This window comes from Bos indicus, chromosome 3, assembly GCF_029378745.1.
Source record: "Bos indicus isolate NIAB-ARS_2022 breed Sahiwal x Tharparkar chromosome 3, NIAB-ARS_B.indTharparkar_mat_pri_1.0, whole genome shotgun sequence".
NCBI lineage: Eukaryota > Metazoa > Chordata > Mammalia > Artiodactyla > Bovidae > Bos > Bos indicus.
The window spans coordinates 86,122,420-86,140,178 of NC_091762.1; the positions used below are offsets into that span (position 1 = coordinate 86,122,420).

The 17,759-nt window shown below is 43.8% G+C and overlaps 1 protein-coding gene across 4 annotated transcripts in view; it reads left to right on the forward strand.

The window, feature by feature from the left end:
* The window catches only part of LOC109556228 (cytochrome P450 2J2-like), a 75,754-nt gene that overhangs the window by 28,813 nt on the left and 29,182 nt on the right, over positions 1-17,759 (forward strand). Inside the window, exons 8-9 of one of the 4 annotated variants that reach the window (XM_019957362.2) lie at positions 5,656-5,794; positions 7,509-8,117. In XM_019957362.2, the coding sequence (XP_019812921.2) occupies positions 5,656-5,794; positions 7,509-7,534 (165 nt within the window). In that variant the 3' untranslated portion in view covers positions 7,535-8,117. Of the gene's footprint in view, positions 1-5,655; positions 5,795-7,508; positions 8,118-11,892; positions 16,167-17,759 lie in introns of those variants that run through there. The other 3 variants (XM_019957361.2, XR_011565867.1, XM_019957363.2) reach the window with 3 other exon arrangements.

Below are 17,759 nucleotides of genomic sequence, written 5' to 3' on the forward strand. Positions count from 1 at the left end.
ATGTTGAAAAATGAGGGACTTTTGAGACCACCTGAACCAACATCATATTCATTCTGGTGTTTCTAACATACTATCCCCACAGGTGTTTTTCTATCCTTGACTTACAGACCCTTGATGGGACTACCTCACAAGGGAAAGCAATCCAGTATGTGCAGTATTAAATAACAGAATAGGAGAGAAAGGAGGAACCAATGCTTTTTAAGCAGTGGTTATGTACTTTGGACTATATATGTTATTTCAAAATGTCTGAATCAGTCCTTAGAATAATTCCATTCTCTCATTTTATAAATCTGAAAGCCGGGGCTTGGAGAGTAATTAATCTTGCATAAGATCTCTCAGCTACAGAGACAGGAGTTGGGTTCCAGAAACGGAATTGTTCTGATTCCCAGGCTCATCTTTTGTTGTACTACACCATGTTCTCTCCACAGGAATTGCTTTCCTTTGATTTTAAAAGAGTCTCCCTGAAATATTTCTCAGTGGGTCCCCATTAAATTCCCTGTCCTCCCAAAGGAAATTCTGCTCTCACTCAGCGCACCACCCTGAGGATCTCAGATGACAGCTCTCCTGTGCCCTGTAGTGTCCTCTCTGTACACTGCACATTTACAGTTCCCTTTCTCACAACTTTCGTCAGCCTCTGTGGATCCATTCTGCTGCTGCTGCTGCTGCTAAGTCGCTTCAGTCGTGTCCGATTCTGTGCGACCCCATAGATGGCAGCCTACCAGGCTCCCCTGTCCCTGGGGTTCTCCAGGCAAGAACACTGGAGTGGGTTGCCATTTCCTTCTCCAATGCATGAAAGTGAAAAGTGAAAGGGAAGCCACTCAGTCGTGTCCAACGCCCAGCGACCCCATGGACTGCAGCCCACCAGGCTCCTCCGTCCATGGGGTTTTCCAGGCAAGAGTACTGGAGTGGGGTGCCACTGTCATTCTAGTTTGTCTAAATTGCTCTGTGTGTGTGGTACCTGGGGACAATCTCAAGGCAAAGCCAGAGGAAATTCTGCATTGTCCACCCCTTAGTCACCAGCCGAGCAGAACCAGGAATAGCAGCTATTCCTGCAATGATTGCTTTACTATATTAGTTTGGTGCAAATATAATTGCTGTTTTGGACTGTGAATTTTAAATCATTGCAACTAGGCTTTAAGAAAAGGCAGAGGAACCAGAGATCAAATTGCCAACATCCACTGGCTCATCGAAAAAGCAAGAGAGTTCCAGGTAAACATCTGTTTCTGCTTTATTGACTATGACAAAGCCTTTGACTGTGTAGATCACAATAAACTGTGGAAAATTCTGAAAGAGACGGGAATCCCAGACCACCTGATCTGCCTCTTGAGAAATCTGTATGCAGGTCAGGAAGTAACAGTTAGAACTGGACATGGAACAGACTTTTTCCAAATAAGAAAAGGAGTACGTCAAGGCTGTGTATTGTCACCCTGCTTATTTAACTTATATGCAGAGTACATCATGAGAAACGCTGGGCTGGATGAAGCACAAGCTGGAATCAAGATTTCCAGAGAAATATCAATAACCTCAGACATGCAGATGATACCACCCTTATGGCAGAAAGTGAAGAAGAACTAAAGAGCCTCTTGATGAAAGTGAAAGAGGAGAGTGAAAAAGTAGGCTTAAAACTCAACATTCAAAAAACAAAGATCATGGCATCCCGTCCCATCACTTCATGGCAAATAGATGGAGAAACAGTGGAAACAGTGGCAGACTTTATTTTGGGGGGTGCCAAAATCACTGCAGTTGGTTATTGCAGCCATGAAATTAAAAGACACTTATTCCTTGGAAGAAAAGTTATGACCAACCTAGATAGCATATCAAAAAGCAGAGACTTTACTTTGCCAACAAAGGTCTGTGTAGTCAAGGCTATGGTTTTTCCAGTAGTCATGTATGGATGTGAGAGTTGGACTATAAAGCTCTGCACTGAAGAATTGATGCTTTTGAACTGTGATGTTGGAGAAGACTCTTGAGAGTCCCTTGGACTGCAAGGGGACCCAACCAGTCTATCCTAAAGGAAATCAGTCCTGAATATTCATTGGAAGGACTGATGTTGAAGCTGAAACTCTAATACTTTGCCCACCTGATGCAAAGAACTGACTCATTTAAAAAGACCCTGATGCTGGGAAAGATTGAAGGCGGGAGGAGAAGGGGATGACAGGATGAGATGGTTGGAAGGCATCACCGACTCAATGGACATGAGTTTGGGTAAACTCCGGGAGTTGGTGATGGACAGGGAGGCCTGGCATGCTGCAGTCCATGGGGTCACAAAGAGTTGGACACGACTGAGTGAATGAACTGAATTGAAGTGAACTAGGCTCAAACACATCTTTATTAATCAAAGTAGGAACCATTACAATCAACACATTTTTGCCAATGAGAAATAAGTTTGCTTATTCTTGTAGTGTAAAAAATCTGTCCTTCAGGACTCTTGGCAAGCATTTTCTGCCTCTTACTGATTATGGAAGCATTTTCCTTGCAAAAAGTTATCAAGATGCTTGAGGAAGTGGTAACTGGTTGGCTACTGAGGTCGGGTGAATATGGTGGATGAGGCAAAACTCTGTAGCCCAATTCATTCAACTTTTTTTTAATATAAATTTATTTATTTTAATTGGAGGTTAATTACTTTACAATATTGTATTGGTTTTGCCATACATCAACAAGAATCTGCCACAGGTATACACGTGTTCCCCATCCTGAACCCCCCTCCCTCCTGCCTCCCCCTACCATCCCTCTGGGTCGTCTCAACTTTTGAAGTATGCAACATGCAGTCAGTTGTTGTCATGGAGAAGAATTGGGCCCATTCTGTTGACTAATCCCAGCTGCAGACATTGCAGTTTTCGGTGCATCTAATTGATTCGCTGAGCATGCTTTTCAAATGTAATGGTTTAGCTGGAATTCATAAGGCTGTAGTGGATCAGACCAGCAGCAGACCACCAAACAGTGACTGACCTTTTTTTGGTGCAAGTTTGGCTTTGGGAAATGCTTTAGAGCTTCTTCTAGATTCAGCCACTGAGCTGGTCATCATGTGTTGTCATATAAAACCCACTTTTTGTTGCATATCACCATTCAATCGAGAAATGGTTCTTTGTTGTGTAGAGTAAGCAAAGATGACACTTCAAAATGATGATTTTTTTTAAATTTGCGGTCTACTCGTGAGGTACCTACTTATTGAGCTTTTCACCTTTCCAATTTGCTTCACATGCCAAGTGACCATAGAATGGTTGACACTGAGTTCTTCAGCAACTTCTCTGATAGTTGTAAAAGGATCAGCTTTGATGATTGCTCTCCAACAGTCGTCTATTTCCAATGGCCAGCCACTATACTCCTCATCTTCAAGACTCTCTCTCATCTCCCTTGCAAAACTTCTTGAACCACCACTGCACTGTGTATTCATTAGCAGTTCCTGGACCAAATGTGTTGTTGATGCTGCAAGTTGTCTCTGCTGCTTTATGACCCATTCTAACCTATAAGAAAATTGCTCACTTGCTTTTTGTCTAACATTATTTCCATAGTCTAAAATAAATATAAAATACACAGCAAGTAATAAGTCATTAGCAAAAAAAACATAAAGCAAGAAATGTGCATGAAAACGATGTATAACATAACCACATTTAAGAATGTATTCCAGTATCGAAGGGCGAAATTCAGTAGTGCAAAACCACAATTACTTTTGTACCAACCTAATATTTTCTTGCTAATTGATCATTTGTGGTTGAAGGCTGGTGGTGGTGGTTTAGTTGCTAAGTTGTATTTGACTCTTGCTGAGGTCTATATTATTTCTCAAGTGATCTTTGCATTTTTATAGCAATTCATTTAACTCCAGGAAACCACCCCAGATCAGTAGACTTGCTCTGACATTGATTGTTAATGTTGACTTAAAAAACCATCCTGGGAATTAAAGTATCCCGTTGGCTTTGTTGTAGAGGCTAGGGGTCATAACTTTGATGTCAAATGTCCTAATTCAAATCATTTTTCTACCTCCTTCCACCCTGTGACTCTGGGCATCTTATTCCACCTCTCAGAGCTTTAAAATCTTTATCTGTGAGAATGCATTTAAATCCATCTCACAGATGAACATGTAATGAGGTCATGCATGTAGAATATTTAACCTTGTGCTTACTATAGAAAGTTCTCAAAATAGCACTTATTATTCTTTATTAATTCATCAGATGTTCATTAAGCACCTAAAATGTTCAGACCTCAGAGAACAACTCAGAGGAAAATAATCATGCAAGTTTATAAGTACAGCTGTGGTAACTATCTAAAGGAGAAAAATCACTGGTTTCTAGGAAGATGCAGGCTGGCTGCAATGAGGAGTGGGAGCAGGAGCAGGCAGAGAGGACTTCCCAAAGGAAGTGATGTTTGAGCAGAGGATTAAAGGATGGTTAAGAGTTAACTCATTGACAAAAGGAGAAGGAAGGACATTCCAGGCAAACGTGAACAGCATGTAAAAAGGCACAGAAATGAGTGGGGAAATGTGGCATGTCTGAGAAACTGAAAGAAGCTTGATGTAGTGGGAGTGCAGGCAGGAGGGTGACTCAGACAGGGAGCAGGTGATGTGTCCTTCATCTAAGAGTGATGGGAGTTATTGAAGGGTATCTATCACGTTCCAGGTGTGGTGGGTAGATAGGAGTGGAATGACTAAATCTTATTCAGAGCGAATTCTGCTTTCATCATGTGGAGCACACTGAAGGGGAAAAGAGAATATGGGCATCGGATCAGATCAGATCAGTCACTCAGTCGTGTCTGACTCTTTTCGACCCCATGAATCGCAGCACGCCAGGCCTCCCTGTCCATCATCAGCACAGGCAGGGCTATTAGGCAGTGGATTTTCCACTCCAGCACTCTTGCCTGGAAAATCCCATGGGCGGAGGAGCCTGGTAGGCTGCAGTCTATGAGGTCACTAAGAGTCGGACACGACTGAGCGACTTCACTTTCACTTTTCACTTTCATGCATTGGAGAAGGAAATGGCAACCCACTCCAGTGTTCTTGCCTGGAGAATCCCAGGGACAGGGGAGCCTGGTGGGCTACCGTCTATGGGGTCCCACAGAGTCGGACACGACTGAAGCGACTTAGCAGCAGCAGCCAAGCGAGGCGGTAGCCTGAATCAGGTGGCATCAGTGGACACAAAATGGAATAACAGGATCAAGAGAAATTTCAAGTAAAATTGACCAAAAGAAGGACTGGTTGAAGGAAGAATGGGGGAAAGGAAGGCACTAAGGAAGACACCTTGGTTTCTTGCTCTGTATCTGGAAGAACAGTGGTTCCTTTTGCTGGGTAACCTCATTCTATTCTTAAACCCTCTGTAGAACAGACTAGACATTGGAAGGATGTCTCACTATTCTCTTTATTGATGCATATGTGTTCCCTCCTGAGTTCTACACTGACAAGTCCCTGCAGAGATCTATTCTGCACTAAGAGCAGTCACACTTCCCTGGTCAAATTCCCAGCAGACAATTCCAGTCCATCGCTATAAGCTGTCCCATGGCAAAGAGCCGGTCCTAGGGGCTGGCCTCAGAAGGTGGTGGGTCAGGGAGGCTGAGGGAGCTCAGGGAGCTGTCAGCCTTGATGTGGAGTCCTGGGGGACTGCCACCCCTCTGCACACGTATGTTGTGTGGGTCAATCCCTGCCTGAGTCTCTTCTGCCTTCTCCAGGGTACCATGGTGCTGACCAACCTGACTGCACTGCACAGGGACCCCGCAGAGTGGGCCACCCCTGACACATTCAATCCGGAGCATTTTCTAGAGAATGGACAGTTTAAGAAAAGGGAAGCCTTTCTGCCTTTTTCAATAGGTGAGTAGCGAGAAATATGAATGTGGGAACCCAGAGTCCCTCTTGCAGCCTTTCCCTCCTCTTCTCCCTGGTGTTTTGCTTTAGTTGGCATGTCTCCAGGTTCAACAGGAAAATAAAAACTCAGCCTAAAAGTTGAGAATTTTTATTCAGGGCATTACAGAAGACTATATCCTAGGAAGGTGGCTTCTCAGATAGCTCTTGGGGACTGTTTCCAAAAGGTAGGGAAAGAACCAGGGTATGTAGGAGTTCTTGCTGGAAAAGAGAAAAAATAAACATGTAATCAAACATCATAAGATTTTGCTAGTCACACACACAAAAAAAGACCAGACATTTCAAGTTAATGATTTTAGTGTCTTTCTTTTTATAGGAAGATGCAAGAGTCTGGGCTCAGTGAAATTATTCCTTTCAGTTCAGTTCAGTTCAGTTGCTCAGTCATGTCCAACTCTTTTCGACCCCATGAATCACAGCACACCAGGCCTCCCTGTCCATCACCAACTCCTGGAGTTCACCCAGACTCATGTCCATCGAGTCGGTGATGCCATCCAGCCATCTCGTCCTCTGTCTTCCCCTTCTCCTCCTGCCCCCAATCCCTCCCAGCATCAGAGTCTTTCCCAATGAGTCAACTCTTCACATGAGGTGGCCAAAGGACTGGAGTTTCAGCTTTAGCATCAGTCCTTTACGTGCATCCTAATACTCTAGAGCCAGTACCCTCTTTTTTTCCATCCTGAATTCCACTGAGAGCACAGCGCTGGGGGCAGCTTCAGTGACTGATGGCTTTGTGGAGGGCAGCATTCATTGTTTACCAGAATGTCAGGCAACAGTGTTCAGTCCACACCATGGAGTCCCCTCCAGAGTGACTCTCTCTCGCTGTTGGTTACACCTCAGGATTCCCTGGGTGGAGCATCACCAGGACTCATGCCTTTACTTCCTAAGCCCTTGCTTGACTCTGATGGAGATTTCAGGTTCACATTGTGCTGGCCCCAGAATGCTGAAACAAGAGCTCAGACCCTTCCTGTCGTGCAGAGAGAAGATTGAATACTTGCCTTCCTTACAGAGTTTTAAATGTTCAAAGATCTTTTTAGGGCAATCCATTCACACAGAACTAGAGTCAGTTGCTAGGAGAGGATGGAGAAGGGGCACGGAAAGGGGCTACTTGCTTTATGGGCATCACAAGTGATGCCTGTGACTCTAAGTGCCGCAGGCTTAACTGATCGGGATTCTACTCTGTCACTGGTGCGTAAGAAGTCCTTTTACTGTTTTAAATTCTAATGACTCCTTAAATAACTAGTCAATACATTTACATGGTATACAATTTGAAAGGTATGAAAGAAGGTGCAGTGAAACCCCCCGGGTTTCTAAGCCAGCCAGTTCCAAAAGAGTATATTAATTTAAAACATTGTAAAATGAGTGAGAAAAATTTTAGTATATTTCACATATTAAATTAGGTATGTTGCAGAGATCATTTCAACTAAATTTCCAATTTCTTAATTCTGTAAGTATTTCCTGGGCATCTATTATGTATCAGACATTCAGCCCTGAGGATATGATAATGAATGAAGTAAAAAAAAAAAAAAAAAAATCTCTTAAAAATGTGTGTTCCAATTCTGTAAAGCAAGTATCCTTCAATTAAAAAAATAAATTTAATTGTCATAAAAAGTGAAAAAGCATGTGTTCTAGTGTAACCTTATTACAAAATTCTGTTCACCACCTTTAGGGATATGGAAGGAAACCCGGGCTTAGCAGGGTCGACTACTGTGCCTGCAGTCATGAAAAAGGTCACAAGACAGAGCTGGAACTCAGTGTTGACCACGTTTATCAAATACTAAAGCCTGCGTTCTTCCTAGCAGCGTCTCCCTCCAAAACAGTAACTAAGCATTACAATGGGTTGGCACTCTGGAGTTTATAGTAGTTTTCTTATCACTGATTTAAATTAAATATAGATTGATCTTCTACAACAGTATTATTTTGCTGATCATGCCACAAAGGCATAGAGAGGGAGGGACTGGAATTTGACCCCATGTAGAAGTGATGCAAAGCCCAGGCTTTCCTGATGTAGGACACTGTCCTGCGTGTATCTGAACTGATTCTGATCAGATCTTCTGTGTCTTTCTCCCTCTGGTTCTGTACCACCTTTACACTGGACAAGTCACTTCCTAACATGAAAGCAGACATGAGATGTAGAAACACCTTTCGATCTTCCTGTCTGTAAGAGCTTCATGTTTCCTATTACAAGACAGAGTTTCACATGTGTATTTTAAGTATTTTAATCATTCTTGACTCACAGTTTTTTTTTTTTTTTTGCTATTGAGAGTTATAATATGATATGAATTTGATGAATCTTAAAATGGAAAGGCTTTAAGTGGGCAAGTGGATTACATTTTAACTATGCAAGAAGGAGCACTAGATGAGAAACTTGAGTCTAGGCCCCATTCTGATGATTCTTTGGGCTCAAGATCTTGAATAAGAAACAATTCTCTCTTATTCTTAGTTTCCTTACATTAAGAGATGAGATACTGATCCATTGCCTAACTATTAATAACTGGGCTGCTGTGAGGATTAAATGAGATAATTTCCTTGTAACTGAAGCCTATAATTAAAAGGGTAATTTCTTATTCAAGATCTTGAGCCCAAAGAATTGTCAGAATGGGGCCTAGACTCCAGTTTCTCATCTAGTGCTCCTTCTTGCATAGTTAAAATGTAATTCACTTGCCCACTTAAAGCCTTTCCATTTTAAGATTCACCAAATTCATATCATATGTATCAAGTATTATATTGCTGCATAACAAAGATGAATAACTCAGTGACTTAAAACAATCATGGTTGTTGTTGTTCAGTATCTAAGTTATGTCTGGCTCTTTGTGACCCCATGGACTGTAGCACACCAGGCTCCTCTGTCCTCTACTATCTCCTAGAGTTTATTCACACTCATGTCCATTGAGTCAGTGATGCCATCCAACCATCTCATCCTCTGTCACCCACTTCTCCTCCTGTTCTCAGTCTTTCCCAGCATCTCCTGGAGTTTTCTCGAATTCGATCATTTGAGTCAGTGATGTTATCTAACCATCTTATCCTCTACCATGCGCCTTCTCCTTTTACCTTCAATCTTCCCCAGCATTGGGATTTTTCCAGTGAGTCAGCTCTTTGCATCAGATGTTCAAAGTATTGGAGTTTCGGCTTGAGTAACAGTCTTTCATAAATATTCAGAGTTGATTTTCTTTAGGATTGCCTGGTTTGATCTCCTTGCAGTCCAAGGGACTCACAAGGGTCTTTTCCAGCACCACAGTTCAAAAGCATCAGTTCTTCAGCGCTCAACCTTCTTTATGTTCCTACTCTTATACCTGTACATGACTATTGGGAAAACCATAGCTTTAGTGTATATTACTGCTCCCAAGTCTGCAGTTGAGCTGGGAGCTCGACTGATCTTAGCTTTGTCCTCTTGCCTGTTTGGGAGCTGAGCTGACTGAAGACTGAGGGAAGATGACCTCAGCTGAGACAGTGGGGGTCCTTTCCAAATTTCATCCTCCAGCAATCTAGCCAGCGGATGTACATGTAGAAGATAAGACCCCAGGAGGGAGAAAAGCACACAGTGCCTCCTAAGGGCCAGGCTGGGAACTGGCAACCATCACTTCCACTGCATTCTGGTGGCCACCATAGGTCACCTGTGAGCCCCAGTTCAAGAGAAAGGGAAAGTAGCACAGTTTTCATGGGAAGAGTATGAAATCATGTTGCCAATGATGTGGGTACAGGGAGATGGGGTAAATTGGAGCCATTTTTGCAAATAGTTGGTCTCACTGTCTGTCTTTTTGCTGAGGAGAATGCAATTGAGAGAAGGCAAGCAATTTGGGGATTTCCTTAGCTGTGACAGAGTGAGAACAGCTTAAAAGGTTTCAGGAGATAGAGTCGACACCACTGTCTTGTTTTCTCACCACACTGCCATCTCTGGAGCACAGTGGCTTTGCCTCATTCTTGATCTGGCACTTTGTAAAAACAGCTTCCCTGAAGGAATAGAATGTGGAGAGCTCCTTCCCTTCTCTGGAAAGGATGATCAGGTGTGGAATTAGGACACATGCATATAAGCAGGGCAGATGGCAAAGCTGTTACTACAAATTTGTATTTTCTTTTCGTCATTTAAGTTTTTCCCTTTCGATCCAACAAAGCACAGACAGCTTCATGAAAAGCAAGAGGCTGAGTCCTCGTTTTTTCAAAAAATAAAAATTTTTAATTCACTGAATCATGGGAGATAAAATTATGAAGAACTTTCCCCCAAAACCCTAGGTCATTGCTCTCATTTCACCAATGAGGTAATTGACCTGGTTAGTTACTGACAGCCAGTTAGTGGAAGCACCAAGGAGAAGGTCCACATTTCCCATAGTCCAGGATGAAGCTGTGAGATCAAGTTGCCCTCCTTCTCATGATTTTAAAAGCAAAATTCATATAATTCATATCTCCTGTCTTCCTGGTATCCTCACCCGGCCACGTAGTATAGTTGGGAGAGAGATTATCTCACGTGTTTGACAAGTGAGACATGTTCAGGTCTGTAAGAATAAAGGGTTTACTCATAGCCCAGAGCTGGGTACTGATGAAACAAGTACTGTAACCCTGGTTCCTGATTCCGTGGATCCAGTTTTGTCATATATGGATTCTTCTAGGAGAATCCTGGGTATTTACAATATATCTGATCTGATACTATTTTAACAAAATTCCTCATTGTACTATTTGTGATGGGTGAAGAGATAAGGGGGTTTCCCAAGTGGTTCAGTGGTAAAGAATCCACCTGCCAAAGCAGGAGATGCAAGAGATGCGGGTTCCATGCCTGGGTCAGGAAGATCCCCGGAGTAGGAAATGGCAACCCACTTAGTGTTCTTGCCTGGAAAACGGGGCACGACTGAGCACACACATACACACACACACAGATAAGGATGAGGGGAACAGAGAAAATTAGATACACGCTGGTGGGAAACAAGCACAAAACAATTTAAGAATGATATGATTCTAAAGCATATTTTAATTTATTCAACACTTTTGCAGATATTCTCTAATTTCATTTCCTCAACAGCTCATTATAGGCAAGGACGAAATAGAGGCATGCTACATTAACTATTTGTAAGAAAGTTTCATTACAGGGGGAAATACCAAGTAACAGAAGCAACGCCCAGAATTGCTTACAGACAGTAATCCCAGTGACGGTGTGCAGGAGAATCCTTACAAAGACAGTGCGGAAATATGTCTAATATTAACAAGGGTTTTGTCTGAATTTGGGGGTTACAAACATCTTTTTTTGTCTTTACACATTTCACAGTTTTTTTTCTTTTTCTTTTTTCTTTCTCTCTTAGGGAGAAAGTAAGTTATTAAAACACCAAAAAGAGAGATGATGGTAGAGCCCAGTGTGGGGTGTTGTAGCCCAAGTTGGGGAGGAGGGAAGCCTGGAGCAGGTGAACACAGGTGGGATGAGATGGGGTCGGCCCTGCATGGCAGGGAGATTCCTGGTCATAATAGAGGGAACTGTGATGTAGAGAGAAGATGCCTTGTACTTGAGAAACCTTGATCTGACACTTACTTGCTTACACTTTTCAAAAGTTTCTTTTAACAATTGAGAAAAACTACCTAGAGTTTTGGGGTTTTGTCTGCTTTAGTCATTACTGTTTGCTAATGGCTTTGTAAACAGCGTTAGGCTAGCGCTGGGCCAGCTCAGGCCTCACTTCTCTCGCCCACACGCCACACCTTCACCCTGTACCTCACGCGTCTGAGCCCTGCAGGCTGGGAGTGTGCGATTGTGTAATTAGCTCTCGGAGCTTTGCTTCACCCCGGTGTTTATGCGTAAGCGTTAGTCACTCAGTCATGTCCGACTCCTTGCAACCCCATGGACTGTAGCCCGCCAGGTTCTTCCATCCATGGGACTTTCCAGGCAAGAATACTGGAGTGGATCGCCATTTCCTTCTCCATTGGTTAACCCAGGTGGTTGTGATCAAACTGAATACATAAAGCCCCAGAGGCTGGCCGGCCCTCCCTTTGCTCAGGTTTTACAAGAAGTCATAAAATATTTCAGTGCTTGCTGGTACAGACACCACCTGAACAGGTAACTTTTTATTGTCTTTCAGGAAAGAGGATGTGCCTTGGAGAACAATTGGCCAGAACTGAGTTGTTTATTTTTTTTACCTCACTTCTGCAAAAATTTACCTTCAGGCCTCCAGACAATGAAGAGTTAAGCCTGAAGTTCAGAATGGGCTTGACCCTCTCCCCAGTCAGCCATTGCCTCTGTGCTGTTCCTCGGGCCTGAAGTTGTTGGGGAGAGAGAGGGGAAGGAAAGCAGGAAGAATGGGCCTGTCACCCCTCAAGGCACAGGGCCTGCTCAGAAGTGAGAGGACAGCATCCAGTGCCTCTGGGACAGGTCACAGGAGCTGGACTCAGAGGAAACTGGATCCAAACCCCAGCTTTACCGTCTCCAGTGGGGCATTGAGAGAATCAGTGATGTTGTGAGTGATTTCATTTCATCCAGAGGATTTAAAGTGGACAATGATTTCTTCTCTAAAAAGAAGAACTGCTGTAAAAATCAGAGGAAATAATGGGCTTTAAGTGGCTTGGAAACCATAAAGTGCATCATAAAAGTCATAGCCCTGATCTGCTTCCTCTGCTTCCTTCCTTAGATAGGGATTTGCTTTGGCTTGTTGAGATGGCCTGGGTCAAAGTGGTGCCAAATGGTGGATAAGAGTTAGAAGTTGGGCCCTGGGGCAGCTACTGACCGTGTCCAGATAGGCCCTCACATTTGGTAGCACTGGGCAGGCTTATCCTGCTCCTGCCCCAGACTGGCCCCTGGGAAGTCAGCAGGGCAGATGGAATTCCTAATTTATAGGCTGGTTTCTGTGAAGAAGAATGTTCTCTGATTTACCTAACAAAGCACTGTCTTGGTCTTGGACTCCATTTAACTAAACGTGGTAAGCAGGTTGCTGCTGCTGCTGCTGCTGCTAAGTCGCTTCAGTCATGTCCAACTCTGTGCAACCCCACAGATGGCAGCCCACCAGGCTCCCCTGTCCCTGGGATTCTCCAAGCAAGAACACTGGAGTGGGTTGCCGTTTCCTTCTCCAATACATGAAAGTGAAAAGTGAAAGTGAAGTCGCTCAGTCGTGTCTCACTCTTAGCGACCCCATGGACTGCAGCCCACCAGGCTCCTCCGTCCATGGGATTTTGTACTGGAGTGGGGTGCCATTGCCTTCTCCCGGTAAGCAGGTTAGGGGGAAACAAATGTGGAAATATTTTCTATCTTTTAAGCTCCTCCTTACACTTCAATCCCCTCTCTGGTATTATTTATTCTCAAGCCATTTCATATTGGATTTGACAGTGTGGTGGGTGTGATCTTTTCTCACAAACTGATGTTGGCTTTTGGTTGGCAAGTATTCCCAGCCTAAACACAACAGCTGAGGCATGGTAGAGTATTTTATAGCAGGAAAGTGAAATGCCAGAATCCTGCTCAGCCCTCCTTGTGTGTGGTCACTGAGGGGAGAAAATGGCACCAACTGGAAGGCCAGGTCCCACTGACAGTCCCTGGGTTTGGATGCCAACCCCCATGCAGACAGATACCAACAAACCTAGTGAATGGGACTAAACCATTCAAGGTCTTTTGTCTAACCTTGGTACACTTAAGGAATTTAAATAGCTCAGAACAAAAAGAGCCATGAGGTCATTGCGCTTTTCGTTCCTGTTGCTTGGAATTCAGAGAAAAGCTAATTCAATAAATACCATTAGAAAGGGAAAGAGACTGAAGAGCAAGAGGAGAGAGGGAGGGACAGAAGGCAAGTGAGAGAGAAAGTGTCTGACTGGAGCTAGCCTGAGCCTGTCAGAGCCAAGAGTATGTCTGGGAGATTTGGTTGTGTTCCTAGAGTTTAGATGGAGAATTTGGTCTAGAATAGAAAGTGAGAACCCTAGCCACCCACCGGAGCATGCTTTCTTTGTAACATCCTGGAAAGTTGCATCTCCGGAAAGCAACCTAAAAGACATTTCTAGAATAAAGCAGACCTTGAACTTCCTGAACATCTGAGTCCTTCTTTTTCTCCCAATCAGATCATCCACATAGAAGACTGCTGCTGCTGTGTCTGACTCTGTGCGACCCCATAGACAGCAGCTCACCAGGCTCCCCCATCCCTGAGATTTTTCCAGGCAAGAACACTGGAGTGGGTTGCCATTTCCTTCCCCAAAGCATGAAAGTGAAAAGAGAAAGTGAAGTCGCTCAGTCGTGTCCAACTCTTCACAACCCCATGGATTGCAGCCTACCAGGCTTCTCCATCCATGGGATTTTCCAGGCAAGAGTACTGGAGTGGGGTGCTATTGCCTTCTCCGTAGTTTGAAGTGAAGTTACTCAGTAACTAACCCTTTCCCTCTACTGTATTCTAAATTTCCCTGCCTTCCTATAAGGTCATCAGGTGGGTTCACTGTAGGTTACTCTCCTCCCTACTGACCACAGGATCTTTATGAATCCTTTAGCAGGGCTGCCACATGGTAAACCCCCAGGATGCCTTCATGGTGGGCTAGGTGAACAGCGCCCTCTGGAGGTGGACCAGGCACAGCCACGCATTCCCAGTCAGTGAGCAGATCAGGGGGTCCTGCTCACTAACTGGGCACACGGTAGTCTTTGTGCTCTGACACCATCTCATCTCTTCAGACACATCTCTTAGTACTTATGCCAAAATGCTTACCTCTTATCAATTCCCTCCAGGCTAGGTTCTTTATCATATTCTTGTCTATCTGTATTTTTCTGTACTACTGCTGCTACTGCTACTGCTACTGCTACTGCTAAGTCGCTTCAGTTGTGTCCGACTCTGTGTGACCCCATAGATGGCAGCTCACCAGGGTCCCCCGTCCCTGGGATTCTCCAGGCAAGAACACTGGAGTGGGTTTCCATTTCCTTCTCCAATGCATGAAAGTGAAAAGTCAAAGTGAAGTCGCTCAGTCGTGTCCAACTCTTAGCGACCCCATGGACTGCAGCCTACCGGGCTCCTCTGTCTATGGGATTTTCCAGGCAAGAGTACTGGAGTGGGGTGCCATTGCCTTCTCCAATTTTTCTGTAAGAAATGTCTAATTATGTCTGGCAGACTCTGCTTTAATGCCAAATCTTCGATTTTCTGGACTCTCTCAGCCAGTTAGTTGATCCCTTCTTCATTCTCTGAGAACTTTATTCAGAGGTTTAAATTCCCTATTTCCATGTAATCTGCTAAGTGTACTGAGCTCTTCAGAGGTGACTATTCCTGGCTCCCTTAGGCTCAGTATCTAAGTGGTTGCATAGTAGGTGTTCACCAAATGTTTGTTGAACCTGTTGGGGTTGGGATGGGGTGGGGGAGTAGCCCAGTGATTGGGACAGGGCAGACTGATCAATGCTGCAGAGTGTTAGAGATGTCTGCTGTGTGCAGCAGGCCTTTTAAAAGCCTTCATGTCACACTCTGGGAAATGTTGATCTCAAAGACTGCTTGCTCAGATCCCTTCTACTTCCAAAACTCTGACTTATGGGGAGAACTTCTGAAATGGCAAAGTAAGGACATTCTGAAATCTACTTCTCCATAAAAGCACAGAGAAAACCAACAAAAGTTCTCAAAATCCACATTTCCAGAATTCTGCACATTAACCATATTTTGTGCAGCAACTACAGTATTGCAAGCAGTCTTGGAACAACTTGAGCTTCTGTTTAAGGAAAAACTTAAAGAAAAACAAAAGGAGGGCTGAATCTCAGTAGGAGCACTGAGCTCTTGTACCCTGCTCCAGCTTTTCTCTCCCCAGGTCTGCAGTCACCCTGAAAAGCAACAGCCTGGCAACTCTGGCAGCCAAGAAAACCAGGTGCCAAACAGCCACTGGAGCGTGTTCCCCAAAGGCCCTGAGCCCAGACAGCTGTCAGTACTGGACTACCTGGCAGATCCCTTGAAAGACCCACTCTCAAGGCCTGTATTTTTTTTTCTTTTAAGATCTTTTTTAATGCGGACCACTTTTTAAAATCTTTTTTTAATTTTTTACAATATTGCTTCTGTTTTTTTATGTTTTGGTTGTTTTGGCCACAAGGCATGTACGATCATAGCTCCCCAACCAGGCATTGAGAACTCGCACCTCCCGCATTGGAAGGTGAAATTTTAGCCACTGGATCACCACGGAAGTCCATCAGTTCAGTTCAGTTCAGGCGCTCAGTCATGTCCAACTCCTTGCAACCTCATGAATTGCAGCACGCCAGGCCTCCCTGTCCATCACCAACTCCCGGAGTTCACTCAGACTCATGTCCATCAAGTCAGTGATGCCATCCAGCCATCTCATTCTCTGTCCCCTTCTCCTCCTGCCCCCAGTCCCTCCCAGCATCAGGGTCTTTTCCAATAAATCAACTCTTCGCATTGTCTTTACTTAACCTGCCTCCAAGCCCAGCCTGTGTGAACCACACTATAAGGCATGTATTCAAACACATCAGGGACAATTGGACATTGGTGTAACATGAGGGGGGAAGACATGCTGCCCTGAGGATTAAGAGGGAAAACTGGGAAGGAGGTGTCCACTGGGGATTCAACAAACTCTGCCATATTCCTGGGAATTTAGAAAGCTATGTACCTTCAAGGACACTGTGCATGCTCAGGAGGAACCTAGGAAGCACTAATTTCATCTCCAGCTGACCTCCAGGCTCTGCCCAAACAGGAAGTTAATGCTAATGTAGGGTGTGAACTGCCTGCTGAAGTGTTGAAGGCTTAACCCAAATCACATGCAGAGTCCCGAGAGACCATTAGGCTCGAGGCATTTGAGAAGACCTCTGTGCACACATTTGCAGGAACACGAGGCTAACAGCACAGCATTCAGATGCCCCATGTGATGAAGAACAGAAATTTTACAGAATTATCCCAAGAAAGTCACTAAACAGGAAGCAACACAAACAGTGACAGTCACAATAACAGACTCGTGGTGGTCCAGAGTTTCCTCACTGTATCATTTAAAAGGTCAAATTCTAAACAAAAATTATAACTATTGTAAAGAAATAAGAAACTGTGGCTCACATACCAGGTAAAAAGCAATTAGAAACTCTCCCTGAAAAACCCAGACATTAGAATTACTAAACAAACACTTCAAATGAGCAATTTTAACAACTTTAATTATTAATATATTTTAATTAAGATTTAAATTGGTTCCCTCGTCTCAGTTGGTAAATCATCTGCCTGCAATGCAGGAGACCTGGGTTCAATTCCTGGGTCGGGAAGGTCCCCTGGAGAAGGAAATGGCAACCTACTCCAGTATACTTGCCTGGAGAATCCATGGACACAGGAAGCTAGCAGGCTACAGTCCATGGGATCGCAAGAGTAAGACACCACCACCAAAAGATTTTAAGATATATTTGTACATGTTTAAGGGGTATACTTGATATATGTATATATTAAGTACACAATGTGAAAATTCACCACAATCAAGCTAAATAACTTATCAATCATCTCTAGTTACCCATGTGTGTGTATGTGTGTGTGTGTGTGTGTGTAGTGATATTTCATCTAAGATCTACACTTGTAGAAAATTTCAAGTATATTATCATCATACTCTACATTGGATCTCCAGAACTTAACCCACAAACTGAACCCTAGTATCCACTGATGAATATCTACCCACATCCCACACCCTTCAGCCACTGGTAGCCATGGTTCAACCCTCTGCTTTTATGAGTTTGACTTTTTTTAGATTCAGCATTTAAGTGAGATAGTATAGTGCTTCTTTTTCTCACATGACTATTTTTCTTAGCATAATGTACTCCAGGTTCACTTTGTTTGCAAATGGCAGAATTTCCTTTCTTTTCAGGCTTAAAAAAAATTCTGGTTATTTTGTGTTTGTGTGTGTGTATTATGTGTATGTATATATACACACACTTTGTGTGTGTCACAACTCAGTCACTCAGTTGTGTCCAACTCTTGGCAACTCCATGGACTGTAGGCTTCCAGGCTCCTCTGTCAATGGAATTTCCCAGGCAAGA